This window comes from Phaenicophaeus curvirostris, chromosome 14, assembly GCF_032191515.1.
Source record: "Phaenicophaeus curvirostris isolate KB17595 chromosome 14, BPBGC_Pcur_1.0, whole genome shotgun sequence".
NCBI lineage: Eukaryota > Metazoa > Chordata > Aves > Cuculiformes > Cuculidae > Phaenicophaeus > Phaenicophaeus curvirostris.
The window spans coordinates 1980600-2007500 of NC_091405.1; the positions used below are offsets into that span (position 1 = coordinate 1980600).

General features: G+C 42.6%; 1 protein-coding gene across 10 annotated transcripts in view; it reads right to left on the reverse strand.

Moving 5' to 3' along the window:
• The window catches only part of WWOX (WW domain containing oxidoreductase), a 546141-nt gene that overhangs the window by 293234 nt on the left and 226006 nt on the right, over positions 1-26901 (reverse strand). Inside the window, exon 9 of one of the 10 annotated variants that reach the window (XM_069868328.1) lies at positions 10975-12227. The exons of 8 other annotated variants lie outside the window; for them this stretch is intronic. In XM_069868328.1, the coding sequence (XP_069724429.1) occupies positions 12177-12227 (51 nt within the window). In that variant the 3' untranslated portion in view covers positions 10975-12176. Of the gene's footprint in view, positions 1-10974; positions 12228-15626; positions 15669-26901 lie in introns of those variants that run through there. One more of the 10 variants, XM_069868332.1, reaches the window with a different exon arrangement.

Genomic DNA, 26901 nt, shown 5'->3' on the forward strand with positions numbered 1-26901 from the left:
TTAAAAATGTTAAACGCTCTTCACAATTACCAGGACTGACAAACTTGGAAAACAACTGGAGTGTAATGGGAAGAATGTGTTCCCATGGTGTTACGCCTCTTGCTGCTCGGATGGGACAATTAGGGCACCGTACCAGCACTGTAGGTTAGAGCTATTTCACACTGTACCCTTGTGCCATTCGCTCCTGCAAAGAAATGATGTGCTCTGAAATTCCTGTTTTATTTCACTCTCCTCCTGATCTCTCCTCGCAGTGCTACGGCGGCAGCGGCTTTGAGATGTGAATGTGAATGAGTGTCTGAGCCGTTCCTTCAGGACATGTCTGCGTATTGACCTTCAGCTTACCCTGTTTCCCTGTGAGCCCTCTAAGCATGATCCATCGCTTTCTCAGGCCATTCTCCCTTCACCCCATTGATGGGTTTCAGAGCTACTTAAATTTCAAAGTCCTGATGCGTTGCAGCGGTGGCCAGGGCTCAGCTTTGCTCACTTATAGATTGTACAAGGTCACAGTAAGGGAAGGGGAAAAAAAGCCAGAGCATTTATCAGGATGTATTGCTTTACTTTTTCTATCCATCACAAAGGCGATGATTCTATTTTAGTGAAAATCCATTGAACTCAGATCAAGTCAGATGGCTGTTATCATTGGAAACTCAAGAGCTGTCACACCATAATCGGTACAAATGATGAACACTGAAACGTGGGGCTTGGGGCCGCTTAATGGTCTTTAGTGAATTGTTTTCTGTTGCTTTTTAAACACCACAAAATTATTTCACTGAAGTGATTTCAATTTAAGGACACTAAGATTTTGTTATGCAAGCAGAGTTGATTGAACTACAGATGATGGGACAGCTATTGTGCTATTAAACGTTTTCTAAGAGTGTGGCCTCTCCCCCCACACCCCAGTACACACATCGACAACTCATACAGTCACAACTATTCCATAGAATGGTTTGGGTTAGAAAGGACTTTAAATCCTGTCCAGTTCTACCCCCACCATGGGCAGGGACACCTCCCACTGGATCAGGGGCTCCAAGCCCCATCCAACCTGGCCCTGAACCCCTCCAGGGATGAAGCAGCCACCACTGCTCTGGGCAACCTGGGACAGGGCCTCCCCACCCTCACAGGGAAACATTTCTGCCTAAAATCTCATCTCAATCTCCCCTCTTTCAGCTGAAAACTACTACCCCCCACCTTGTCCCTGCAATATTGCTTTGTCTTTTGTGAAGGAGCTTTGGCAAAGCTTCCCTGTTCTAGAGCTGCCCTGCAGGAAGGAGCTGCGAGTAAGCAGGGAAAGGGGAAAGCAGTCACACTTCATTTCTCTTTCTTTGTCTCAGATCAGAAATAGTGAGTGTTTTAATATTAAATTGGAGCTCTTGACCATACTTTCAGGCATCAGAAAACTTTCACTATGTAGCTCTAGAATTAATGGGTATTATTCAGCACAATTACAAGCATATTTCAACAGCACAAGAAACACAGTAGAGGGGAGCTCAAAGGCGCAGGGTACAGCCATCATCCCTGACAGAGCTCGCTCTTCCCTGCGATCCAAGCATGTTCATTATTCTCATATTTAGCTTTCATTCTACTTCCTCTCGGTGGTGACAGACTTGCCCTCACTTACTTGTTTTGATTTCATCACAGGCACATAAGAAAGACCAGCTATCCCAGCTTCTAGGGGACCTTGACAGATAATTAAAAATGCATCTCTAATTAAGAGAAAAATAGCAACAGACAACACCTTCCCTGCGCAGAAAAACAAGCCTTTCCACAAAATTGTTATTTGCCTACTGAAATCCCATAATACAATAATTGCCATCCAATTTTTGAAAGTAAAATAACAACCTAACCTTCTCCGCTTCCCACACAGATCCACTCCCCAGAGCGATGGTTTACAGCACTTAGTTAAAATAAACATATTTAGCTCCACAAGTACTGGCAAATCCGTGCCTCCAACACCCCCCTGCTCTGCCACACCCACAGAATATGGTGGAGACCAAATCGTTATTTAGGAATGTCCTAAGCTACCTGGAGCTTTTTATTATTTAATACTATGCTTAGATCTTCAGTTTTGACCTCCTCCCATAGAGCTGGAGCAACACATTTGGTACAAGAAGTACCTCAAACCTTGTGAGATGTCAGGAAGGAGTAAAGGGATGGAGGAAACAATCTTTCCCATTGAATGATGAAGAACAGTACATATTTATCATTAGTGCTGTTATAAAGCAGAGATAGCACCTTCTAAAGGGAATAACCAAAGCCTGCTAGTTAACTTTTTAACCAAGTTAAGTCGCCTGTCACTGCCACACAGTGTGGCCCCTCCAGTCACGAATGGCAGCTTCGCATCTTTCTTAGCACAGTTGCAGCTTCTAGCGTAGCGCAAAATTGAAACCAGAAATGAACCTAGAGCAAAACGGACCTGATGCGTGCTTCCTTCTCACCTTCTCATGGCATTTATTCCTAGAGCAGCCAATGTACTGTGAAAAACATGCTTTCCCATTCTGTAGTGGGGCGCAGTGGCTCTGCTGTCTCCTAAACGCATCACTCATGGGATTGGAGTAGATGGAGATCAGTGCACCTGGACATCTAATATAAACATATTCTGCCTGAATGAAATTTCCAAGCAAAGCCACAAGGACCACAGGCCTATAGTTCCTCTCCATTTTCACCCATCAGTGCTTCTGGAGGCCTGGGAGAGGACATGGTGAAGGCTGCACAACCTCCTCCAGAGCCCCTTTAGAGCTCCTGCAGAGTGGCATTAATAAGCCTTAGTGTAATGGAGAATCAACCCCCACGCTCTGTGCTTCAAGAAGCAGAAAATCTTAAATAGGCTGGTATTATGTCTTCAAATCTCTTTTCATAAACACTAAAACAAACACAATTTTAGGAAGCTCTACGTTTAAAACAGTGTATTTTTCTTTAATGAGAAAACTACACCTTAATCTTCAGCCTAATAAAAAATGATGATAATTTTTGTGGATATTTTAAATGTAGCAAGTAGCACTTTGCAGGCTTTTAGCTGCAGTCACCTGTGCATACACGGCACGCTCAGGGGATTTGTACAACATAACACGAGCTGTGCTATGATGAATTCTCAGCAGAGGAATACCTTGGGCAAATGACTGATTTCCTCTTACATTATAGTGGATATCCAAAAAGATGTAACAGATAAAAATATGCTTAAGATTGATATACTGAAAAACTTTTTATTGATCACTGATTTGCAACCTAAATCAAAAGACACCAGTGCCATCGCGAGCCAGTGACAGAGCAGGGACTGAGCCAGGGAACCCTGCCAGTGACCACAGTTACACAGAACAGTTTCTTCCTATTTCTTTCATTTGAACTCTGTTACTGCACAGGGGATGCCTGAAGAGCAGGATATGTGTTGTTCAACTACACCTGGAAGGGTTCTTTACCTCTTTTTGCCAGCTATCCAGGGCTGTTTGCGAGAGACACGTACAAACCAGACAACCGCATTTTTATTCTTTAAACCTCTTGCTTCCTACCCTATCCCAAACTTCTAATGCAGCTTTTCCTCCCACATCAAGGAAATACCTACCCTGTTTCCAGCAGCCCTGGTGTCTCCTGCTGTCGTTCTAGGACAGCGAATGGCAGTGGGAGGCACCATTTCACATGGGCCTTTAATTCCTTTGAACATTTCTATCTCTGGCTGTACAGAGCCAAGAACTGGATACACTCAGCTCAGGTATGTGCTTCACGGGTCCCACTGCAGCACAGCAAGGCCTGACTTCTCCAAGTTTTAATGTCACACAGTTTCCCAAAGAACAACGGCTTATCCAGATCTTAGTTCTCCTTCCCACGAAGTCAAACTTTTCACTAATACATCTGTAGAAGTCTGACTCTCTCTGGCAAACAGCGTATGGGCACAAACCCTTATCTTTCACTCTGAGCACAATTGAAATCTCTCTCTAATTAGGTAATTGAAAACCAAGAAGAAAAATAAAAAAAGAAAAAAAAAAGCATTAAACAAACAGAAAGCCTTTAGCTTCTATTATATATCAACAAAGACAGGCTGAGAGAGTTGGGGTTGATCAGCCTGGAGAAGAGAAGGCTCCAGGGAGACCTTAGAGCAGCTTCCAGTGCTGAAAGGGGCTCCAGAAAAGCTGGGGAGGGGCTCCTGATCAGGGCATGCAGGGACAGGATGAGGGGGAAGCTGAAAAAAGGGATATTTTGGTGAGATCTTAGGAAGAAATGTTTTGCTGTGAGGGTGGGGAGGCCCTGGCCCAGGTTGCCCAGAGCAGTGGTGGCTGCCCCATCCCTGGAGGGGTTCAAGGCCAGGTTGGATGGGGCTCGGAGCAACTCGATCCAGTGGGAGGTCTCCCTGCCCATGGCAGAGGGTGGGACTGGGTGGGCTTTACAGTCCCTTCCAACCCAAACCTTTCTATGGCTCTATGATCCTATGTTTCCATCATCCTGCACGTAGAGGTTGTGAATCTCAATTGGCCAACGTCAGTGAAGTGAAGTGAAGTTACTATAGGAATACGTTACACTTGGCACTGAGTCACTAAGCACAGTCCACAGAGAACAGGAAAAAAAGACAGAGCATAGATCCTGGAATAAAAATACACACAAGATTTTCAACAAGCTTAAAAACATTAAACAACAAAGAAGTCCCTCTTGAACGATTTTTGCTGGATGCAAAATTCACTGCAACTTCCAGCACCTAAGAGGTTTAATTTTTGTTGTGCCTTCTGGGTCTGTCAGGTATCGTGGTGGCTGCAGCCAGCGATGGAAGCGCTGCCCCCCTGCTCGGGAAGGGAGAGCAGCTACCCGGCAGCAGGGCAGGCACTCGCCCTCGAAGCAGGACTGACATGTCCCCATCCCAAATAACAGCTTTCTATTCAATTCCGTCCACTGGAGATGTCAGTGAGGGAAACAAGGTTATGTGGCAGCAGCTACCATGTTTTTTATCTATCTATATAAATACATTTAAACATGTGGGAAATAAGGTTAGGGGAGTGACCTTGAGGTATGGACTTTGAGGCTAGCAACTCGCACGTAGCTTCAACCCGAACACTGCAGCAGGAGGCAAACCAGCGTGTGAGAGTGATACATCTGCTAGAGACATCCCGGGGAAAGAATTAAACCTGTGCTGTGCTTAACACAGCCCCTGTCTGAGAGCTGGGGACGCTTTTGTGGTGCGCTGCCTCACAGAGCAGACAAGCTTCTTAATAACTGGATGTTAGGAGAATTGAAGCAAAACTTTTCTCTTTACCGTCAAATCTCTCTTTTCAGTCGCTAAGCCCCTTGTGAAACAGCACCACAATGCTCCTATTAGGTAAGCAAGGGACAGAGGGGATGCAAATCCCTACGGAATTAACGTGCCTGCTCCTGAGTCAGCGTAGGGCCTTCCAGCCTCGACCTTGCCAATCAGCATGTCTGGCTCTCCCCATTTCCCAGCGGCGCAGGGCTCATCTTCTCGCTGAAGAAATAAACCCCAGTATGTGGCACCTCTCCAAATTAGCACCATGAACCAGGGTGGGTTTGAGAGTCTAATTAGCATCACCAGAGAGGGCCCATTTGTCAATAACCTCCACAGTATTTCAACAAAGCAAATTAAAGACCGTGGCTGTACGAAGCGTACGGTCAGTCGGTAACGGTGGCTAGTGAGATGTGCACCTCCCAGCGGCTCCTCGCCTGTTCTGGTCAGTAGAATGAGGGTCTGAGGGCAGGATGTCTCAGTGAGGAGCTCCTAACGCACCGGTGAAGGGTCACCAACACAGCCTGACTTCGGATAGCCCACAGAGGTACCGAAGCCTCTCATTCCGCCACTATCTTTTGTCCCTATCCAGTTTACCTAATAGATGATGCGAAGAATTCACATTGGCAGTCCTTTGTAGTGTAATGAACACTGTGCGGTCTGATGAATGCAACCGCTGCACAGAAAACGTCAGTTCTTTCATTAAGAAAACCTTCCCAAGTTCATTGTATTGAACCAGCGCTCCGGCTATTAGGCTGATACATGACACAGTCAATTCCAGTTACACTTTAAGTGACTATTCATGTTCAGTGAATTCAATTTTTAAAGCTAATTTATCTGCGTTTAGATATTTACATAACGCACATTCCTTCCAACTTCTTCTCAGATGCCTTCTTCTGAGCTTTCTGTTATTTTAGTAATGGGGGAAGAGGGAGGGAATCACATTTCCCTCCTGATCCTGAAAATGCAAGGCTGGTGGAAAAGACACTGAAAACCAAAACAGCAGCTTTCTGAGAAGGTACTTGCATAGAACTCAGAATTACTTGTGGATAAAAAAAATTGCAGTGCATACATTTATTAATCTTAGATTAACTATCTGCCTGAATTTCTTTAAAAAATGACTACTGTTATTTCACTTTTATTTCTGAGGACCCATTTTCTGGTATAAGCCAATACTGTACCTCCTTGGATATAGCACCACAATTAGTGGCATGTAAACTTTTAAAGCAGATAATTAAAAAAGTTAAGCTGTTGCTGCTACTGAACAAAAAGCATCAGTTCTTTCGTTAAGGAAACCTTCCCAAGTTCATCGTATTGAACCAGGACTGTAGCTATTAAGCTGTGTGATGATACAGTCGATGCCTGCTATAGTATCAATTCAATTCAAGCATCTTTTTGTTATCACTAGCCTTTCTGTACCTTCTTTTAACTGACTTTGTTTATTGATAATTGTTAGAGGACCATTGGTTCCAAAAGAGAGACACATTTTCCTTATACATATCCTCTACAGCCCGCAGCAGGAACAGCGCTTCTGTACAGATCATGCTGGAGTCTTTGAAGCATTTACAGCGTGTGCAGATCAGGATACAGTTCTTTAGAAGTACAAAATAAATAAGGCATGGTACTGTATCATTTGGAAATTGAATGACAGATATTTAGCTTTCCATCATGATATTCAAAAAGAACAGGCTGTTTACTTCTCTGGAAACATATTACCAAAATGTTCCCATTAATGTGGATTTGTTTAGAATTAAATATAAACTATCAAGTCTGCTTTTCTACAATGTAAAAACAAAATCATTACACCTTGACTTTGCCAGGCTTAACATGGTTGTGGACTCTACTGCTTGGGAAATAAAAATTCCTTTCTTAATACTGCATTTCATAAGAGAAATTACAATTACAGGATGCAGGGGCTCTGTGGCTTGGTATATTTTGCAAGCGGAGAAGGGGGATGCCCTTCAAAGTTAGAGGGTAATCATTATTGACCTTGTGCATTCAAGACAGCATAGCAGGTTTCTATATAAAGAAACTTGCAGAGAGGTCATTGAAAGCACTAGTGAAGAGACATAAAGAAGAAGATAGGACAGAATATGGTGTCAGTTAAGCAGGTTAAAAATCTGACTATAAACAGATTGGAGAAGTAAAGAGGAAAACAAAAGAACGTTTTCTTTGTACGTGTCATGCAAATTTATGGTTCTGCATTAAATGTTCATTATCGGTTAAGTAGCCTTTACAATGTAATTATTAACTTTTATAGTTTCTGCAGTTCTTCTCCTTCCCTACACATAGCATGGAGCGCTCTGTGGTTCCTGAACGAAGGGGTGGCTGCTTAGGGCTGCCAGGAATCTGGGTTCTGCTTTTCCCTCCTTCACTCACTCTGCCTTTGTTTGAATTCACCTGTCTGCCAAAAAGGTACAAGAAACCCAGCAGACCTCTCCCCAGGGCTACAGCACACTGAGTTTGGCCCTTCCACAAGCACACCTAGCAGAGCGTTTTGAAATCATTGAATGAAAAGCATTATGTAATGAAAAAATAAATTACTTTAGTATGATGAAGTTGTTTGGGAAATGCTCATTTAGAATGCTCTGGTTTGGAATATTGAAACACCCAGTGGATAATTTTAATTTGCTTGGTTCTTTCAAACAAAATGTTAAGCTAAACTGTTACACAGAAAGGCCTCATTCACATGTATTCTCTGCTCCTGTTTAATTAAATCACAGTATTATTATCCAGTATTCTCATACTGTTTTCCCCTCTAGATAAAAAAAAATAAAGAAATTGAAAGAGAGATATAAAGAAAACAAATTTTTGGATTTTTTTACTTTTATATAGAGAAGACACAAACCTGCTGACCTTTCAGTGACTTGTGCTGTTGCTTTTCAACCTACAGCCTCACAACACCTGTATCAGTTTGCTCTGCTTGGGCAAATCCCCCTTTTCTCCTGGGTCTTTCACCTCAATACCACGTAGCTAGGAAACTGCCATCACAATCCACTGCAAACCTCCCCCAGAAGAACCCATCACTGTTATTAAGCGATGCCCACAGCATCCTAGGAACAACCCACTCGCACAACTCTCCTGCCCCTGCAACTTCTCCTCCCTGTCAGCGGAGAGCATGCAGCTTCCTCAAAATATGTTTCATTTTCAAGAGACAGATTTATTACAGCCCCGTTATCACATTCGAACCCTTCCTGAAAAGATAAAAATAAGAAAGACCTTACAAGAAGATGTTGTAGCAATAGCTAAATCATAAATACTTGATAAGGAATGGCTAAATCCAGACAAATAACTGTTCAATCCCACTTTGTATTAGGCAGATAAAGTCATACAGGAAATCAATGTGATCTATTGAAATGAAAAAAAGTCCAGCTTAGGGACTACATGGTATTATAGAATATGTGACATTATAAATGGGGTGCTTCCATAAGTGTTATACAATAAGAAGTTTCATAGTTTTATTTATTTTAGTGTTTAGGAATGTAAAAGCAGGATCTGAAAGTCACTATTTGTCAACAGGGCAAATGTGGGCAGCAGTGAAATAGGTGAGTATTCATAACCTCTTTATTTTTCCACTCTTGAAGGGAATACATAATCCTCTCTCAGGATAAAAGGATCTTCAGTCACCCGCTAGCCCAGGGCTCCTCTTTAGCACAGGCTGACAGATGTGCTAAAATTATAAGTGAAGTGTTGTGATGTTGACTCCTAAAGCAGCGATCATTAAGGTTGAAATTAGTACCCCCTCCCAGCCATCCAAATGTTAAAAAGTTCTGACACCAGGCATAATTGGACGACTTCACCTAGTGGGGATAGCACCGCATTTTATCCTACTGACTCCTTTCTGCCTTTTTCATCCCTGCTCCAATTTAAATGAAGCAAAACAACTCTTTATACATCTTTCACTTACACAAAACAAAACAAAAATCTGCTTATGCAGAAAGACATCTGAAAAGCAGACGTATGAGTTCACAACTACTGATACAGTAGTATTGTTTAAGGCGATACTATTTCAGCTGACAACAGGATTTTAAATAAGATGCAGTTAAAAAAAGACTGAAGGAAAATATAAACAGATGTCCTAATATGTATTAGCATCTGCTGAAAGAAATTACATTCGAAAATGTAAAATACACTTTTCTGCCTATATGTACTAATTAGTTACAGGCAGCGGTAATGTACTTTAATCTTCTGAAATTAAAGTTTTGCCTGTGCTGGATCGACGCCTGCCCGGATACGTCCCCAGCACCCAGAGCAGGGGCTGTAAATGGCAGTAAGTGGTACAAGATACAAGCAATCCCCACAACGAGGTTTCAGGTCATTTAGATCAGAGTGAACCAAGCTCCATGTTAATGTGCTATACTCGCTGCCGCTTCCGCACACACTGCTGAGTTGGACACGTTCCCTAATGGACCATCGCCGGAAAACACCGGGTGTGCCGGACAAATAACATCTCTGATTGTCTCTCCTGACGCAGAGCGGGATCCTGAGCATGACACAAACCCAGCAGGGCTGTTGTGCTATTGAACTGTTCTTGTGTGTGTGTCTAAAGAACAACGAAGCAGATGATTTAATGCAGTTTTCCAACTGATCTTCCTTCTGTATTTTATGAGGAAAAGCTCAAAAAGTAGCTCAAGGCCCACGCTGTAATGTTAAATGTGATAAAGCTGACTGGGAAACCTAACCAGTGTTCTAAAATCAAATAAAATCCAATGTTCAGGAACGCTCCACACTTCACTATTGAGTTAGAGTCACTTTGCAGAGGGTGACGAGCACGTCTATTATTGGCATGAACAAAGGAAGCGTTAATGCTGTGGCTCTCTCCCAGCCCCACGTTGCCCATCGAGCTGCCGGCTCCAATAGCCTCGCTAAGCCCCGGACTTCATCTTTCAGCTGAACCATGCAGACCACTTCATCCGCTGTGGGCTCCTGCCCACGGCCACTGCGCGTCTCCCTCGAACGGCGCTGGTCTCGTGCAGTGAGCAGACCCGCCTCAGCTTTGGTTGTGCCGCCTTGCTGCTCTCCTGCTCCACGGCAGCCTAACGACAACTCACTGGGGTAACGCAGGAGTCTTGCTCTAATTAAAGACGGGAGACAAGCTCAAGTGTACAACAAAGTTCTGCCTTGCACTGTAGCGCTGCCGCTGGGGTAGCGAGTGCTGAGCTGATGGAGAATGTTGGTAGTTAATGATTCATTTCCAAGGCAGTTGGTGGCCCCTTCTGTCCCACACCAGCCCACTTGCCGTTCAGCATTATTGAGCACACGGTTTCCAGCACTGAGCTACGAGTTGACACCACCGGCACAGCTCTTCTAGGCTGCTTTCTCTGCCTTTCAAGGCCACTAAGCGCTTCTAGACAGGGAGCAATAACACTATATCTGCATGAATGCCCCTCTGCATCTTGGTTTTGAAGATATTCTTGCCTGTTTCTTTTATCTTGTAATAAAGTTTTCTGACTTACACCTGCCATGCTCGGTCTCTCTAAGGATATGACTGGTCAACTCCCCTTCTGTGACCTCCTCCAGTGTTACCACTCGGTCTTCTAGACTTACCGTTACTGCCAGTTCACCAGAATTTATTTCTCACCCATGCTCAGATTTCTATTCTCAGTCTGTCTCTGTCTGCATCGCTGCCAGTTCTTTTTTTAATCTGTGAGACTTTTCTCCTGCACACCTACACAAAGGCCCAGCCCACAATACCTCAACCCTTTTCTCTCTGCTCCTCCACTCATTATGCTGGGCATCTTTGGTAGAAAACCTAATTTTCACAACAAATTCATCCTTTCCTCCTCTTATGCCGTAGTTTGTCTATATAGAAATCTTCAGTCTGATCCAGTTTACTCCAATTCGCTATCAACATGTCAACGCTCACCCTAGATCAACTTCAAGATAGTCATTTTCACTGATGACGTCCTACATTTTCAGACAAGCATCTCCATGCTTCCTTTTATTCTGCTTACAGATCTGCCCACAAGCATTTGCAATATTATCTCATTATCTTTTTTTCATAATCCACATTAAAATTCTCCTTTTCTTTTGTATCTAATCTTTTCCTTGGCATCGAAAAAAAATCCTGCCTAAAACAGGGCCTACTATATTGATTAACATTATCTCATTATATGCTTGTTCTTTTTATCTTTCTCTATCCTTGACTTTTTATTAACACTTAAATTTGAAGCACTACGGACTTGGAACAATTTTTTTGGTTTATTTTGCATATTTATTAATAAGGCTGGGTCCTCATCTGTGACTAACAGTCTCGGCACCGCACTAAGGTTAATTATCATCATCTTGTTGTTCTTTCTTTGTTGATATATAAGCATGTAAACTGGGTTTTGTTTTCTGGGTAGGACTGCCAGGGACGATCGCTAGGAGCTCTGCTGGAGGAAGAAACTCGAGCACTTCTAGTAATTGTTCTCAAACTCAAGGTTGTAGTCTTTTGTTTTTTTAATGTAAACTAAGGATGGGAAAATTTGCAGGGTAACTGTCAAGAAAAAAATGATTCGGAAAGTACTAATTAGAATGACTCTGTTATCTTGTCAGATAAGCAGCATACACATAATGTTTTTAGTAAACATATTGTAAGAAAATAAAAGAGAAATGAATTGCAAATTCTGCTTGTATCTGTAACAACAAGGACAGAGGAGCACAGAACAGCAAAGTGACAGTCGGTCTCCATGGAAGAGAGAGAACGCGAAATGCAGCCTCTCGTCGGCAAATCTGCCAAAGGTGAGAGAGGTCAAATGATGGGCGACCTGTCTAAGAATGGAAGCACCAGCATTCTCTTCCCAACTCTTCAGGAGTTGGAGGTATTAAATCATCCAGTCTGATGCCAGCACTTGGATTAAAATCTAACACATTGCCATGCACTAATTCTATTATCAGGGAATGAAAGAGGAGCAGAACATGCAAGTACATTACCATGACTGTATAAACTATATCTTTGTTTGGAATAGGAATTATTTTAATGACATCTGAAGCTCTGTTTTTCTTGCACGAAATCTGGGGTGCGAAACTGAAAAATTAGCAAAAGGGCAGAAAAGCTTGAAAACAAGCTGATTGTGACAGTCCTATCGAGCAGAAAGTGAAAATGCAAATGAAATAGATATTTTCTAAATACAGTTTAATTTATAAATAAGGCTTCACATCACAGATTTGTTTATCCTCATTTGGTGATAATTGTTCACAGCAGAATATATCAGAAAATTCTATAATAGGAACCACAGCCAGGAAATGTTAAATAATTAATCACCCTCCCAGCCACTTGCATTTCTGTTGATATAAATGACCGTATAATTCCAAACCCAATTATCACTACTTAGCCATTCCATTTTGTAGTTAAAATCCCACAAAATTAAAGTGCATCAATTGTTAATGGTAATAGACCAGACGAGAGATTAAAGATTATTTTAATGTTTATTTCCTGTCAGGAGTTTTTTTTGGCAGGAAGCACTACAGACAAAAGGCTGCATTAAGAGGAGATTCATACAATTTATTTAAATCTACTAACTTTTAAAAACCTTATGGTATAATTACTTGTTTAATCTACTTGCTCCCTGAAGATACCAACAGGGGTTTATCAAGCTAACTTCATTATATCTACTTCAGAGCAATCAAAATATTCTCTTTAACTTGGCAAAAAGCAGTCCAGCTTACCACAAACACAATCCTAACAAGAGCAGACCTGGAAAAGGCATGGGTTGTACTAAAATGTAATAGGAAGCAGCCTACTGTCAGGTCTTCTCCATGTAATATTTGGCTTGGTTCAACCCCTGCTACTACTGGCACTTTGTATTTGCATATGAGAATCAGTCCTCGGAAACACACTTAAAACCAACACTTTAATACCAGTAAAACTTCATTGATTACAGAACTTTTTTTATTTGTCACAGAATGGTGATTTTTCTCTACTTTTCAGAAAAGTATTTATGCAAAGGCATTATATTGAGAAACTCCTTAGTTCAAAGATTACTTTGTTTTCTTAAAATGCTTTATTTTATTAGAGGGCATTGCCAGCAAAACTGAGGAATATACATCACCCCAATGCCTGGGGCTCTGCAGAGCTGTGTGGGAGGGCTCAGGGAGCTGTGGAGGGGCTGTTACAGCTCCCTGTTTCCACTGACAGCAAGAGTAGGCTGGATTTTATGTGCTCCAAAAGGTCCTTCATCTGCATAAAGTTAGAGACATGCATCCATACCTCACGTCTTATGTGAAGAAACTGTTGGATTCAAAGCTGCCAATAACAGTGCCAGTTATTTTAGACTTACACTCATATCATCCTGCTCCCATTCACCAACACAGTTCTCCAAAATACCTTACTGCCCAAGAACATGATACAACTCTGTCTCCACCTTGTTTTGCTGCAGGAAACCCTCACCCTGCAAACACCCGATGGAATGACACATCCAAACCCTCACAGAGGCAGCACGGTACACAATCACTTCACACTCTATCAACAACAGACATTGTTTCTTTGCCTGTTTCAAACATTTAATTAAAAATGCGTTCACTCTCTGGCTAAAGTTGCTTCTCACACTTTCTCCTCTCTGCTCTACAGGAGAGAAAGCCAGGAGGACAGGGCTGTGCAGCAACACTTGGTGCCATCACATGAAAGGGGTTTTCAGCCTGAAAGACGGCTCAGGAGGGCAATGAAGTCCTTGCCCGGCAAACATATCACTAATTTGCGAACAGTGAGTTTATTAAATGCCCAGTGGAGTTAACAGCTCTAATGTGATCAGATGAAGGTATTGAGAAAGAAGCTTCTAACTCAGCCAGACAAAACAGCCGTTCATCCTGCAGTCCCATGGTTAAGGGCTATCACATGGAGGATGCACGGCTGGAGTAAAGGTGCGCTGCAGAATTAAAATTGCTTTGTAAAGGACTTTTCCCTTGTTTGCCTTGGTTAAAAAAAAAAACAAAAACAAAAACAACAACAAAAAAAAACCAAATAAAGAGGAAAGAAAACCCCTAAGAACGTTCAGTCTCTGTCTCTGCTGAGATTTGTTAGAGCAAAGAGACACGATGCCTCAACATCCCCACAGGAAAACATTTCTTCCTAACATCTCATCTCAGTCTCCCCTCTAGAGGCTGAAAACTATTCCCTCTTATCCTGTCCCTGCACTCCCTGATCAAGAGGCCCTCCCCAGCTTTCCTAGAGACCGTTTCAGTACTGGAAGCTACTCTAAGGTGTCCCCAGAGCCTTCTCTTCTTCAGGCTGAACAACCCCAATGCTCTCAGCCTGTCCTCATACAGGAGCTGCTCCTGCCCTTGCATCACCTCTGTGGCCTCCTGTGGCCTTGCTCCAACAGCTCCATGTCCTTCCTGTGCTGAGGACTCCAGAACTGGACACAGGGCTCCAGGTGAGGTCTCTCCAGAGCAAAGTAGAGGGGAAGAATCTTCTCCCTCGCCCTGCTCGTCAAGTTACAGACATGCCAGACATCCTTGCTTCTCTTCCCAAATGCTATCACTGTGGCAAAGAGCACAGCGGGTTGGGTGTCGAGACTTAAAATTTCACTGTAGTCTTCAACCATATCCAAGAATCCATCAATGAAATGAATTAATCTAACTCATGGAACAAGACTTCCTTCAAACCTCTAATGTTCTGCATCTTTATTTTTAAATTCTGGCGTTAATAACGGTCTCGGCGGCAAGTGGAGAAAATGTGTGAAATATGTGCCCTCTTTATAGATTTCCTGTTCCTGCAATTCCACTTGAAAAATGGCACTGCCCTGCCAGCTGGAGTTTTCAGTTTGTTTAACTCCGAGCAAAAGACAATTAAACAATTGAGAGTAGGCGGTCATGAGGCTGTAATTGCTCACCAGTGCTACTTGTGTCAGCTGCCATGGAGAGCACCAGCGGTGGGGTGTTTCTCGCCTGCAAGCCGGCCAGAGGTTACTGACTCTGGCGATGGCCTCACACCAAGAAGAAACTATCCCACAAGCAAAGAAATTCCCACAGCACTCTTGAATTAACACGGATTAAAGTGAAGATGATCTATGCTGGACAAGCAGATGCAAGTACAAGGTGCCTTTTAACATTATTTTGTTGGAAGCCAAAAAATTAATATTTCACCATCTATCGCATTTTCTTACACAGTTTCTTACAATTCTCCCATTTTCTAAAACAATTTTGTCTTCAAAAGTCCTGTGAGGAAATTTCTATCCAGAATCTCTGCATCTTGAGTTGTCTTCTGCAACAAAGGAGTTTTATGTAAGAAATGAAGCATCGGTCTTTTAATAGGAAGTTTAAAAACTTGAAGAGCAGATGATTCAGGTAAACGACAAAGATAAATCAGGTCTTTAATATCCTTCCCTGGGTAGAACTCATTCCCAAACTGGACTGGCCAATCCCCTTTGAGAGATGTTCAGTGCAGCTGTGTTTGCTCTCACAAACATTCTCATATCATCATATACGATGCTCAGAGTTGGTCCTATTCTGATATTTGTAGAAAAGTGACCTGTAGATGTGACGATCACTGATCAATATTTGCTCTGTCACTATTGACACCCTCTTCTACAGGCTGAAACAAGACAGAATAACTACGATCACCAGTGCACATCCAAACCATTGCAGTTAGTCCTACGCACTCGCAGCACAACCTGTTATCCACATCAAAGACAAAAAGCACATCATTAACATCATCCTCTGCAACAGCAATGCAAGGGAATGCACATTAAACGTTAGTTACGAGTAATCATGGTAGGCTCTTGGCATTGAGATGAGGAATATTAATTGTCCAGAGCATAAAAGCATAAATGACATCTGCATCTCTATGCAAAGCCAACACAAATCAACTGCCTAAATGCAATGTAATTCAAGAGTCTTGGTATAACAACAAAGAGACAGAACTCAAGAACTGGAAAACTAAGATCCCGTGCTACCGTCTAGTGATTATTCTGGTTTTTGTTGGTGTGCAAGAAAATATTGGGGTTTATAATGAATGCAAAACCAGAACACAATGCATATGTAAAGAGCTAATATAACACCTGGACAATAGAGCTTTAGAGTAAAAGGATAATTAAATAAATTTTAAAAGGGATGGAATAAAAACATTTAATAAGATTATGACATTCTAATCTTACTAATATCTGTACTGGATAGTAAAATAAGTTCTTACTTGCAGTTTAACAAAACTGTTTTCATGGATTTCTGATTTTTGACAATGTAAATAAATAGCTGTATACAACCTCCCACCCATCACCCATGTGATGTGCTGTGAGATGTGACTCTAGAACGCCAGAGCAGATCTCTCAATATACTGTCCCTCAGTGACCTCCAGAGCAAGCCTGCTCAGGGCCTGACTGAGAGAATGTTCTTTTGGTTCGCTTCTGCGTTTCTAAAGAATTGCTAGCTCTATGAACTCACTGTGGAACTAGAATAAAATCCAATCCATTCTTCCATATGTTGGCCTAGCGTCACCATGGAAAATAAAACACTAAGTTACTAAGGAGAGCAGTTACAGCAGTAAGATCGCTCTCAGGACTAAGATACAGTAGGATAAAAGCTGGGTTTATGTGGTAATCCTTCTGCCTAGAAGAGTCTATGGAGAGACCACACGCAGGAAAGAGCGGGAAGTAACAGAATTCATTCAGCAAGAATACTGTGGGGCACAAGTGCTGACAAAAGGCTTACACGTAGCCCTCCTGACTAATTTTCGATTGTGCTAAAACATGCTTGTGAATATTAAATATTTATTCAATTTTTCATGCTGCTGCCTTTTCCTCCTTCTCATATTTATTTACTTATTTTCTTTATAAACATTTAGAATTTACCTTTGCTGAATAAATAAATTAAAAGAAGAGCAACCACTGAACAGACAAAAGGCTCTGGGAGATTTACTGCTGGCAACAGGAGGAATTGCTGTTCATAGAGGAAAGGAGTTACCAACCAAGGTGGAAATCTGGCAGAATTCTGCAATTAGAATCACAGATGCAGGACTTCAGCTTCGTGCACAGAGGTTTTTCTTACACAGTTGATTCTGTGGGGTGATTCTGTGGGTTTGGCAGCTGGTTTTAGTTTCCCCTCTGGCCATATCTCACTGTTCCGAGTTCATTGGAAATAACCAATTGACAGCTTCCCAGCTCTTCTATCAGCATCAGTGAAGTTCTCAGACAGCAGATTGTCATCACGGCTTGAGAGAGGTGGTGGATGCCACATCCCTGGAAACATTCAAAGTCAAGTTGGATGGGGCTCTGAGTGACCTCATCAAGTTGAATATGCCCCTGCTTACTGCAGGTGGGTTGGACCAGATGATCTTCACGGTCCCTCCCAACCCAAGGCATTCCATGATTCTATGGTCATAAGACAAACTAATTCCTGGGCTTAACCTTATCCAAAATATGAAGTAAATTCATCTGACCAGGTTCAACTCCATGTATTTGACTCAGTGGAGTAGGTAGTAGAATTGTCTTTCATCCTGAAAGACTTTATTTTATAATTCTTCCATCCAGGACTCTGGGAAACGTTAAGATGTTAACTACCTGACAGAGTTCAAATCAGTGCCAAGTAGTTTATTACAGCACAGGTTTTATTCCCTGATTTCAGGGGACATGGACTTCTGATGAAAAAGGTGGAATAATTCTTGCCTCAGTGTGTAAAATCAAGATCAATTTAGTAACTCACTCCTCTAATACCGTATGTGCAAAGAAATAATTTAGACTCCTAGTTAATTTGAGTATTGAACTGAAATTCTGCAGCTGCTTTCTGCCAGTCCTGAAAACAGAAATTAATTTCAATGACCAAGCCGAATGGAGCGCTGCTCTGTCAGGTAATTAGTCATCGTCTTCTGCTGCTCAGGGTCTATCACTGTGCTAATCCATACATAAACCCCGGTATTCCCCCAGTCACTCACCATCTAAAGAGCTGTTTAACTACCTATTCCTCCCATTCAATCCTACCCCAGATATCAGCTGCAAAATGAGCATTCTTTCATGTTTAGCTTTCTTCCTACTATTTACTGCCAGCAGAATTAATGCAACTGATTTACATTTGCTTTTTTCTGTTTGATCAAGTCTGCTGTTGATTAAGTAGAGCTTAAGGGAAAAAATTATACTCATGCAGCTTTCCTACTTGACTTGCCAGTTTATTAATGAAAGGAGCAAGGATATTGATGGCCCAGAAACTACAAGTGCAGCAATTAAAGGGTATGTCCTTCCAAGCTTCTAATTAAAAAAGAGTTCTTTTGTATTAAAAGATATAGTTTAGTGTCATATTTATATCTAATGCTCACTTCTGCCGTTTTGCTTTTTTTCCTTTGTTTAATCTCTTTAAACAGAAACCTACTGGGAGAACTCCGATCAGGCAGAATAAAGAAACTTTCCCCGGCAAACAGTTCTGGAAGCTTTGTTCCCAAACCACAGTCCTAATGATAAAATAACAAAACCAATCCCACCACCCCCCAGATCTTCCCCACAGTACCTACTGGGTTTGTGTGACAAGGAGGGGGCTTCAGGGGTGGATTCTGGGAGAAGCTGCTAGATGCTTCTCCCACGTATGATAGAGCCAATGCCAGTCATCTCCAAGGCCAAGCCAACCAGGGCTGGTGGTAGCCCCTCCGTGATAAAATATTTAAGAAGAGGGGAAGGGTAATTGACAACTTCAGCCAGAGAGGAGTGAGAACATGTGAGAGACAACGAAGTCAGTAAGGTACAGGGTGCAGTCCTCCAGGAACAGACTGCTCCAGCATGGGGCTCCCATGGGATCACAAGTCCTGCCAGCAAACCTACTCAGTGTGGGCTCCTCAGATTCAAGAGAACTGCAGATCCTCGAGACAAGTCCTTCTGGCCATATAAAGATAACTTGACCCTTCCCTCCTCCTAACACTCAGTATCTAAATTCTAGATTCACGGTTTTTTCATGTTGGGTATTTATATGACTGATGTGGTAGAGTTTCTTTCTGCTTCTTATCCAGCTTGATTTTTTGCAATTTCTCCTTCAGAAACAACAGAAGCTGTAAAATTGCCACTATCTTCTCATTCTGTTGAGTCAGTCCCTTGCACATTGATAGTACGCCTTCAACATCAGAACTAAGACAAATAAATGACGCCTATTTCCGTCTAGGACTTCGGTTTTGTGGTGTGAAATTCATCTGAACATGTGCAACAGAAGTCTAGCATGTTCTGCTAAATTGAATTTTGCATGCATACACAGGTTGACTCTACAGCGCCTGTGGGGAACGTACAGCACAAAGATCAACCTGCCTGACCCACATCCAAAGCATCCTGCATGCAACTCAACAGTATTTCCCTGTCTGCACATCACGTACCTCTCCCAGATCTCTGCACAGCGCCATGCTCCTCTCATCTAGGTACCAGGCATTTAGAAATCCCTGGGAAATTGTATTAAAAGTAGTTACGAGGTAAAAGTTATAAACTAGCATCCCATACGAGTAAGGGCAGGTACTTAAAGCATTGAAAATGACTGCGTCCTGCACTGATGTTCAAGAGAGGAAGAGAAGTAAAACATCTTCAGCCTGATCTAGTGGGACATACCCCTGCCCATCGCAGGGGAGTGGAACTAGATGATCTTTAAGGTCCCTTCGAACCCAAACTATTCCATGATTCTATGAGTCTGTGATCTCCCCCCTCCTTGTCTCTGTCTCTCCCTGCCGAGGGTGGGGAGAACTGCGACCGGTTAGGGAGCTCATCGTGTGTATTATCCAATACCTCACAGGCAGAGACACCTGCATATTCAAGGCTAATGAGCTTTACTTAAAAGAGGTACTAAAGTGCATCACAGAATTTCCCAGCGCTGGACACAACTACAGAGGGATTCTTCCTTAGGGCTAAGGGAGATGGTGCTGCTCTGCCAGAGCTCTTCCTGAGCCACCCCAGACATCCCTCTTTCTGTTTGCCCAAGAACCCCAAACTCCTTGGGGGGGGGGGGGGAAGTTGTTCTAAGGGACCTTTTGTGACAGAGATTTCTCAGTCAGTTCCAGACCTAAGGTGACTCCCTAGCAGTGGTGACCCTCCCAAGTACCACTTGAAAGACACAAAAGCTTTAATCTCTCTCAATGGGATCGGAAGAGCTCTTATCTCTCCTCTGACCCTTTCTCCCCTCTAGCCTCACACTCCTGACACCATTGAAAAGTCAAAACCATTAAGTTGGTGTCAAGTGGCTGTGCTATTCATATTCTGTGATAGTCAATGACAATTAACAGTGCCATTCAGACCAGCCAGGTACTGTATTACACAATTGGAAAATTGATCTTATCTGGGGCTCAAAAATCAGCAATGTTCAGCCTCAACTCCCAGGCAAAAAGAAGAAAAGGGTAAAAAGCCGGGGGAGGTGGAAAGTGCTGACTGACCCGGAGCCCACCCAGCCCTGTGCAAGGCTCAGACACAGCTGGGAGGTGGGAACATAACCTCTGATCCTTAGCATCCAGCAAAATGATGTTAGAGAGGAGAGTAGGAATTCAACTGAACACTTGATGATCACCTTCAAAGTTGTTATTGTAGGCAAAACGCAACATCCTAGCATAGCTGACACATCAGAAAACCCCTGAGCATGTCAATGCCAAGCTCTTCCCAGCTCATGCCTACCGGGACGTGCCCCGCACCTACAGCATCGTCCCCGTTCCTTGCACAGGCACGGAACGTGTATTGTCATCAAAGTTTTTCCTGGAAATGAGAGCAGTCGCATCTTTCTTCTAATGAATTACTCAATGGATCCAAGAGGAGAGGATTAACAACTACCTCTCCACTTTGGAAACGGAGAACGTTTCCCTACGCCAGTGGCTCTCAGCATTAACTGCAAACCGGTACAATAGTTGATTACAGTTTAGTCTATCAGCTTGAAACCACAGGGGGAATTTCAGATAGCAAAACTCAATTACCTAGCTTGAATTTAACTACAGCACCTGAGCTAAAACCTTTTCACACAAAGAAGCTGGAAGAGGGGAGATTGAGATGAGATTTTAGGAAGAAATGTTTTCCTGTGAGGGTGGGGAGGCCCTGGCCCAGGTTGCCCACAGCAGTGGTGGCTGCCCCATCCCTGGAGGGGTTCAAGGCCAGGGTGGATGGGGCTTGGAGCCCCTGATCCAGTGGGAGGTGTCCCTGCCCATGGCAGGGGTGGAACTGGATGGGCTTTAAGGTCCCAAACCATTCCATGATTCTATGATTTTATGGAGGAATCAGGAACAGCTCCAGCCCACCAACACCTTACTGTTTTTTACATCTGCCCTTAGAGGGCATTGTCCCACCTCACCACCAGCCTGGAGACACTGTTTTTTAGCAGAATTCCAAACCAGAGGAAGCTGTGTTGAGTCAGCAAGCCATTCTGTCACCTGTATTCCCCACTGACCAACCCAACCTGCCAAGTTCCCATCCTGGAGCAGAGTGCATCTGCAGAGTCACTACTGCTCTTCAAGCACACAACTGAAATTCTCTGCAACTAGATGGGAAAAATAAACAAACAAACAAACAAATAACTGGTATTCTTCCATTCCAAACGCTGAGCCCTACAAACTCAATGATTGCAGAAGCTGATGGACACGATGTGCCATTACTTGCAATTCCACTTCAGATCTGTTCTCTAGGCCAGGACCAGTGAGGTCCTTCCTGGACCTGGCCTCTCTGAGATGTCTGGAGCCTCCGTGATGAATGTAGATGTTTTTGTTTTCCCCTCCCTTCTCTCCAGGAATAAGGTACCTGTACTAAATACCAGAGATCAAGGCCTTACAGACACTGCTCTAGAGACCCACGTTCAGATTCATTCCAGAGGAAAAAATCACAGCCCCAAACCCACCTCTGGCGCCCCCAGAGGAGAAGGAGCTTGGATTCCACCAGATGTTGCACCTGATGCCAAGTTTTCCTGGGGAACCGAGAACAGCCCTATGACTGTTTATCATTTTACCTCACAGAATACAATACGAAACCATCAGCTGGCGTCAGTTCCTGGGAAAAGTCTCGGATTGTTGCCTTAATGGAAAACATAGAATAGGCACAAAGCCACTAGAGTTATACTTAAAAATCAATACTCCCTATTGGCCTTATAATTTGTGTACCAAATATCTGCTTTAAAATGTGCACAAGCCTCCAAATAAAAGCTAAAGGGTTTATACCTCAGACTTTTAAATGTTTTCTACAGTTTTAATATTTGCAAAATAACGTGAAACATACTGAAGGATTCGCAGCTTGGCACTGAGAGTCTATTCTAGTTTTTATTTCTTTTATTGAGATGTAGAATAAAATTCCCAAGCTGCCCCAGTGCAATTAAAATGACTTTTATTCATACAGTTAGCTCTCTGTCCACCACAAGCATCCCACAATACTAATCCTTTTAGGCCCTGCTCCAGCAAAGCACTTTACTGTGCCTTATTCTTAAAATTACAAGTCTCCCAGCTGATTTCAGTACAGTTATATTAGGGATGAACTTGGCCTACTGTAGCAAAAATCATATTAAAAATACAGTTTGAAAAACAAGCAGGGAAATTGAAAGCCTAAGAGACTTCAATATTTCTCTGGTTTAAAGTAAGGCATTACCGGCGTGCATTTGAGCACAGCCCAACGAGGGGTATTTCTGTACAGTTAGGCCACCTCAGGTAGGAAGCCTTTTTGTATCAGAGATGCATTGATTTCAGATCTAGATGGTTTCAATAAGCTTCTTACACCCAATTGTTACAAGGACAGGGACATAAAAATGTCAATTACATAAATAAATCTGTAAGTATTGATAAACACCCAAAATTAAATAAAGCCACTTCACTCTAAGAGACTTCGCAGCCGATATGGTTGTAAAACAATAAGAAAACCATCATAATTTGCATTTTTATAGCTACATTCATCAATAGCTCAAATATTTATCACAAACACCACTACAAGCAGGAACTGTGTGATGGTTGAGCTCTGCTTTCACTGGAAAGACCCTGAGCCGAGGCTGGACACTCGGCTATAATCAAAGCTTTTTAAAATGGCTTAAATGGTCATTGTCTTTGGCTACTTTTTTCTGCCTTATTTTTGCTGGTGCAAGACTTTATATGAGCATGCAATGAAGTGGATCAGGAAACCAATCTGTCTGAAATATAAACCAGCGAAAAGCGCTGACTGTAATGAGGAGAGCAGCTCAGGGCTCTGAGCGTGCCTAAGATAGCACTGCCCCAAAATAAATGTGCATCAAACTGTGTGTCCTGAGGTTCAGAGCAGCAGCTGGAGGCAGAACCATGGGTTTCACCGGTTTATCCACGTAAGCCATGGGGGTTCCAGACTGTTTCTCCAGGCTTACCAGTCAGCTTCCCTACCTGGCTCTCAACAGCACTGCAAAGCATGTGCTTTACTACCATCTAAAGCAGCACCCACGAGAGAGACGGAGCTCATTAGGTACGTGAATTCCAGTGGACATTGAGAAGGAATAATACCCTCCTATTTGGTTTATCCTCGACTGCAATAAATGTGTTTTTTCCTTCAGCCAAGGTGCTGCAGTAACCCAAATGTCAGTCATATTACACTTATAAAAGACAACTTTAAAAAAGATCTTACTGCAATAAAAGTGAGGGGTTTTTTTTCCCCTTGGCATCCCAGCTCGCCATAGAAATGAGTGAGTTGCTGAATTTCTGCCAAGTCGAGATGGTTCAGCGTGCTATTACATTAGTCTGTTTATACAGAAACAGCCAAAAATAGGAAACACACAGAAGCTATTAAAGATATTGTCCTGCGAGGGAAATATTTGAATGGTTTTGTTACTGCAACTGGGAAATAAGATATGAGTCAGTATTAATGTGATAAAGAAGTTAATGTGTTCTAAAGCAAACAGTTAGTTTCCTCAGCTTGTCTCTGAGTTGACAATAAAATAAATGTACAGACAATTATGTAGGGTTGGATGAGCCTGCAAGTAAGTGTATCCAGCTTAAAGCTCCGTGCTGCCAGTGGGTTAGAATTGAAACTCTGTTATCAAGTAATGATATGCTAACCCCAGGTAGTCTCCAAAGAAAATGGATGATTCAAAATGCCATGCATCACCGGATCAGTGGAAGAATGGTCAATAGTGTTTAAGCTATTTGAACTGGGCGAACAGAATTCCATAGAAAAGTTCCTTTGCCTTCACCATTTCGCAATGGGTTTCCTAAACTGTTTTCAATTTTGACATAATCAATGAAAAATAAAAGCGCCTTGGGTTTTTATTCCATTTTATCTTTAGTCAGCGCAGTGGCAATATCTCATAGTGGTTTAAGAGACGGGTGGACGAGGTGCTGAGGGACATGGTTTAGTGTTTCACTCAATGATCTGGTGGGTCTCTTCTATCCTGGTGATTCTATGATTCTATGATTTTCCCAGTGTTTTAAAGAGCCAGCACAGAGGAATTTGCCCATCCCACACGTGACACTGAGCAGTCATTCCTGAGCAGAGCCACACGCAATCCTGATGCCCTGATCTCCTTCTCCCACCCCCTCCCATGTACTAACAAACCCAACTAGTTCTTACATGGGTTGTGCTGCCTTAAAACAACTAACATAAAGTAAACAGACTATTCTATGGTATATTCTATTGTATATATATACATATATATACAAATAAAGGGGGTACGTCTGTTCTCTGCAGTAACCCACTTCTTCCACAAACCTGAAGACCACATACAACGTCCCTTAAGGGCAAACATATTTGATCAGTGAAGAATTACAAGTCCAAAGCTAAGTGACTCTCTCACTGAGAAGTGCCCCTCTGTGGTGTCTTCTTTATTATGGGGAGAGTGCCCTGGGCCGAGCCAAGCATCTTGCCTGACCTAAGCTCACTTACTGGGACATGAGAAGAGGAGCAGCGTCTTAAATGTGCACAAGGGAACTCACCCGGGTCCATGCAGAATGAAATGTTGCAAGTACCCAGAGGCACTGGATTAGCAGGGGCCTCAGAATTCTACACCTCATTTCCAGAGGGGCTGGAAACCTCACCTGGAGTCACTCTGCCCACATTATACACACACAGACATGAGGCACAAGCATTCACAAGAGGAAGCAGCTGCAGAAATCTTGCCAAGGTACCACAGTTAAATAGGTTTGCATTGAAAAGGCAAAAAACTGCCGGTGGTACAATGGTATTTACAGCAAAATGCGAGAACTTGGCAATAACTAGCAGCCACTTCTTGGATTCAGGCATTTCCCTGGAAAACACTTACTCAAATCCAAGTCAGGCTGTTCCATTAACAAATCTAAAGACTGTTAGTGATTTTGGGGCCATAGTTGAAATGTACCTCTGGAACGAGTATAGCTTACCATTCAACTCCACAGGAACCAGGCTTGTTTATTATTTCTTGAGCCTAATTCCTTACTTCGGGCAATGGGAAGCATGGCTTACACGTCCCAACACCAAGTTGATAAGGACAATAGTGCTGCCTTGATGCAGAGGACCCTCCAAAGGGCATTTGCCTTCCATAGTCTGTTCCTGTGGTGAACAAGCAGTCTATTTCTAGAAGGGGAATCTCTTTAGCTGGAGAATAACTTTGCAACATCCTTGCAGTATTTGCAGCAATGTAATCCCAATCCAAACATTTTAGAGAGCACATTGCTGTTCTCTATGTATTCCTCCCCGTGCTTAAAGCACGCATTGCTGTTGTTTAGACAGAACACTGGAGTCTCTATAAACAAACAGATTCAATTTATCACTTGTGATCGTGCACTAAGCATCTGTGTTTTTCAGATGGCATAAACTACCCGCAGAGACATAGCAGTGACTCTGAAATGAAACAACAGACACAGGAAACATAATGCGCCTTAAAGATGTACAGGAGGTTTAAAAATAGAGAACTTCCTTTTGCAGTAAAGGGACAAAGTTACAGAAAGATTGAGCAAAATGTTTGTGCTTAGAACTGGAAGGAGGAGAAGGAGCCAAGGGAGTTTTACTGGACACGTGTCTCAAACCAAACTATGTCTCTTGAACAAAAGCACCTCTCTTGCTGCGTTTCATTTCCAAAATGCAATGTCTGTATAAGACAACGGCAAAGTTTAATCTCTCAAAAATAAATGCTGAAAACAAATGCATTCAAAAACACCCAGCCAAAGCTGTGTTGGTGACACAAATGTGAAAAATGGAATTGGAATAAACTGTGCCAGAAATCTATTTCTAAAAGTATGTCTTTACAGTAGTGATATTTATAAATTTGACATACTCTAAAATTTAGCTCACTAAAGATTATTTCTATGCAAATACGCATTTCTCAAACCCCATAAGCGTGCGAAAAATCCAAAACACATTTCTTGAAAATCAATTTCTGTGCAGTACAAATGTATCAAGTTAGCAGCAGCGTGCTGATAAATATTAAAGAGGTCTGCTTTGTGCAAAATGAAAACTTAGACCAGGACACGGCAGCACAGGGCAGGGGGAGAGGCACAGAGGGAACACAACACAGCCCCACAGTTTCAGCAGGGCTCTGTGGTCTGACCTGAGTCATTTGGGTCTCGATAAAGGATGCTCTAGAAGGTGCTGCCCACATTATGCAAATCACTAACCACTTAATTTCCTTCCCACGTGGTAACACTCAAGCCTTTTCCCTGAACGTACGGTGCTCATTTTCTTGTAACCCTGTGGTTTCTCTGCAACAGCCTGTGAACGCCAGCAAGAGAGAAGGTGTCAGTAAGAAACTCAGAAGTTACTCAATGATTCCAAAGGTTACAGGAGTGCTTTTTAGATACAGATCTGAACATAAATTCTAGACATCCACAAAGCATTCGTACTTCTAATAATACCCCATTAGTTGCTTCAATT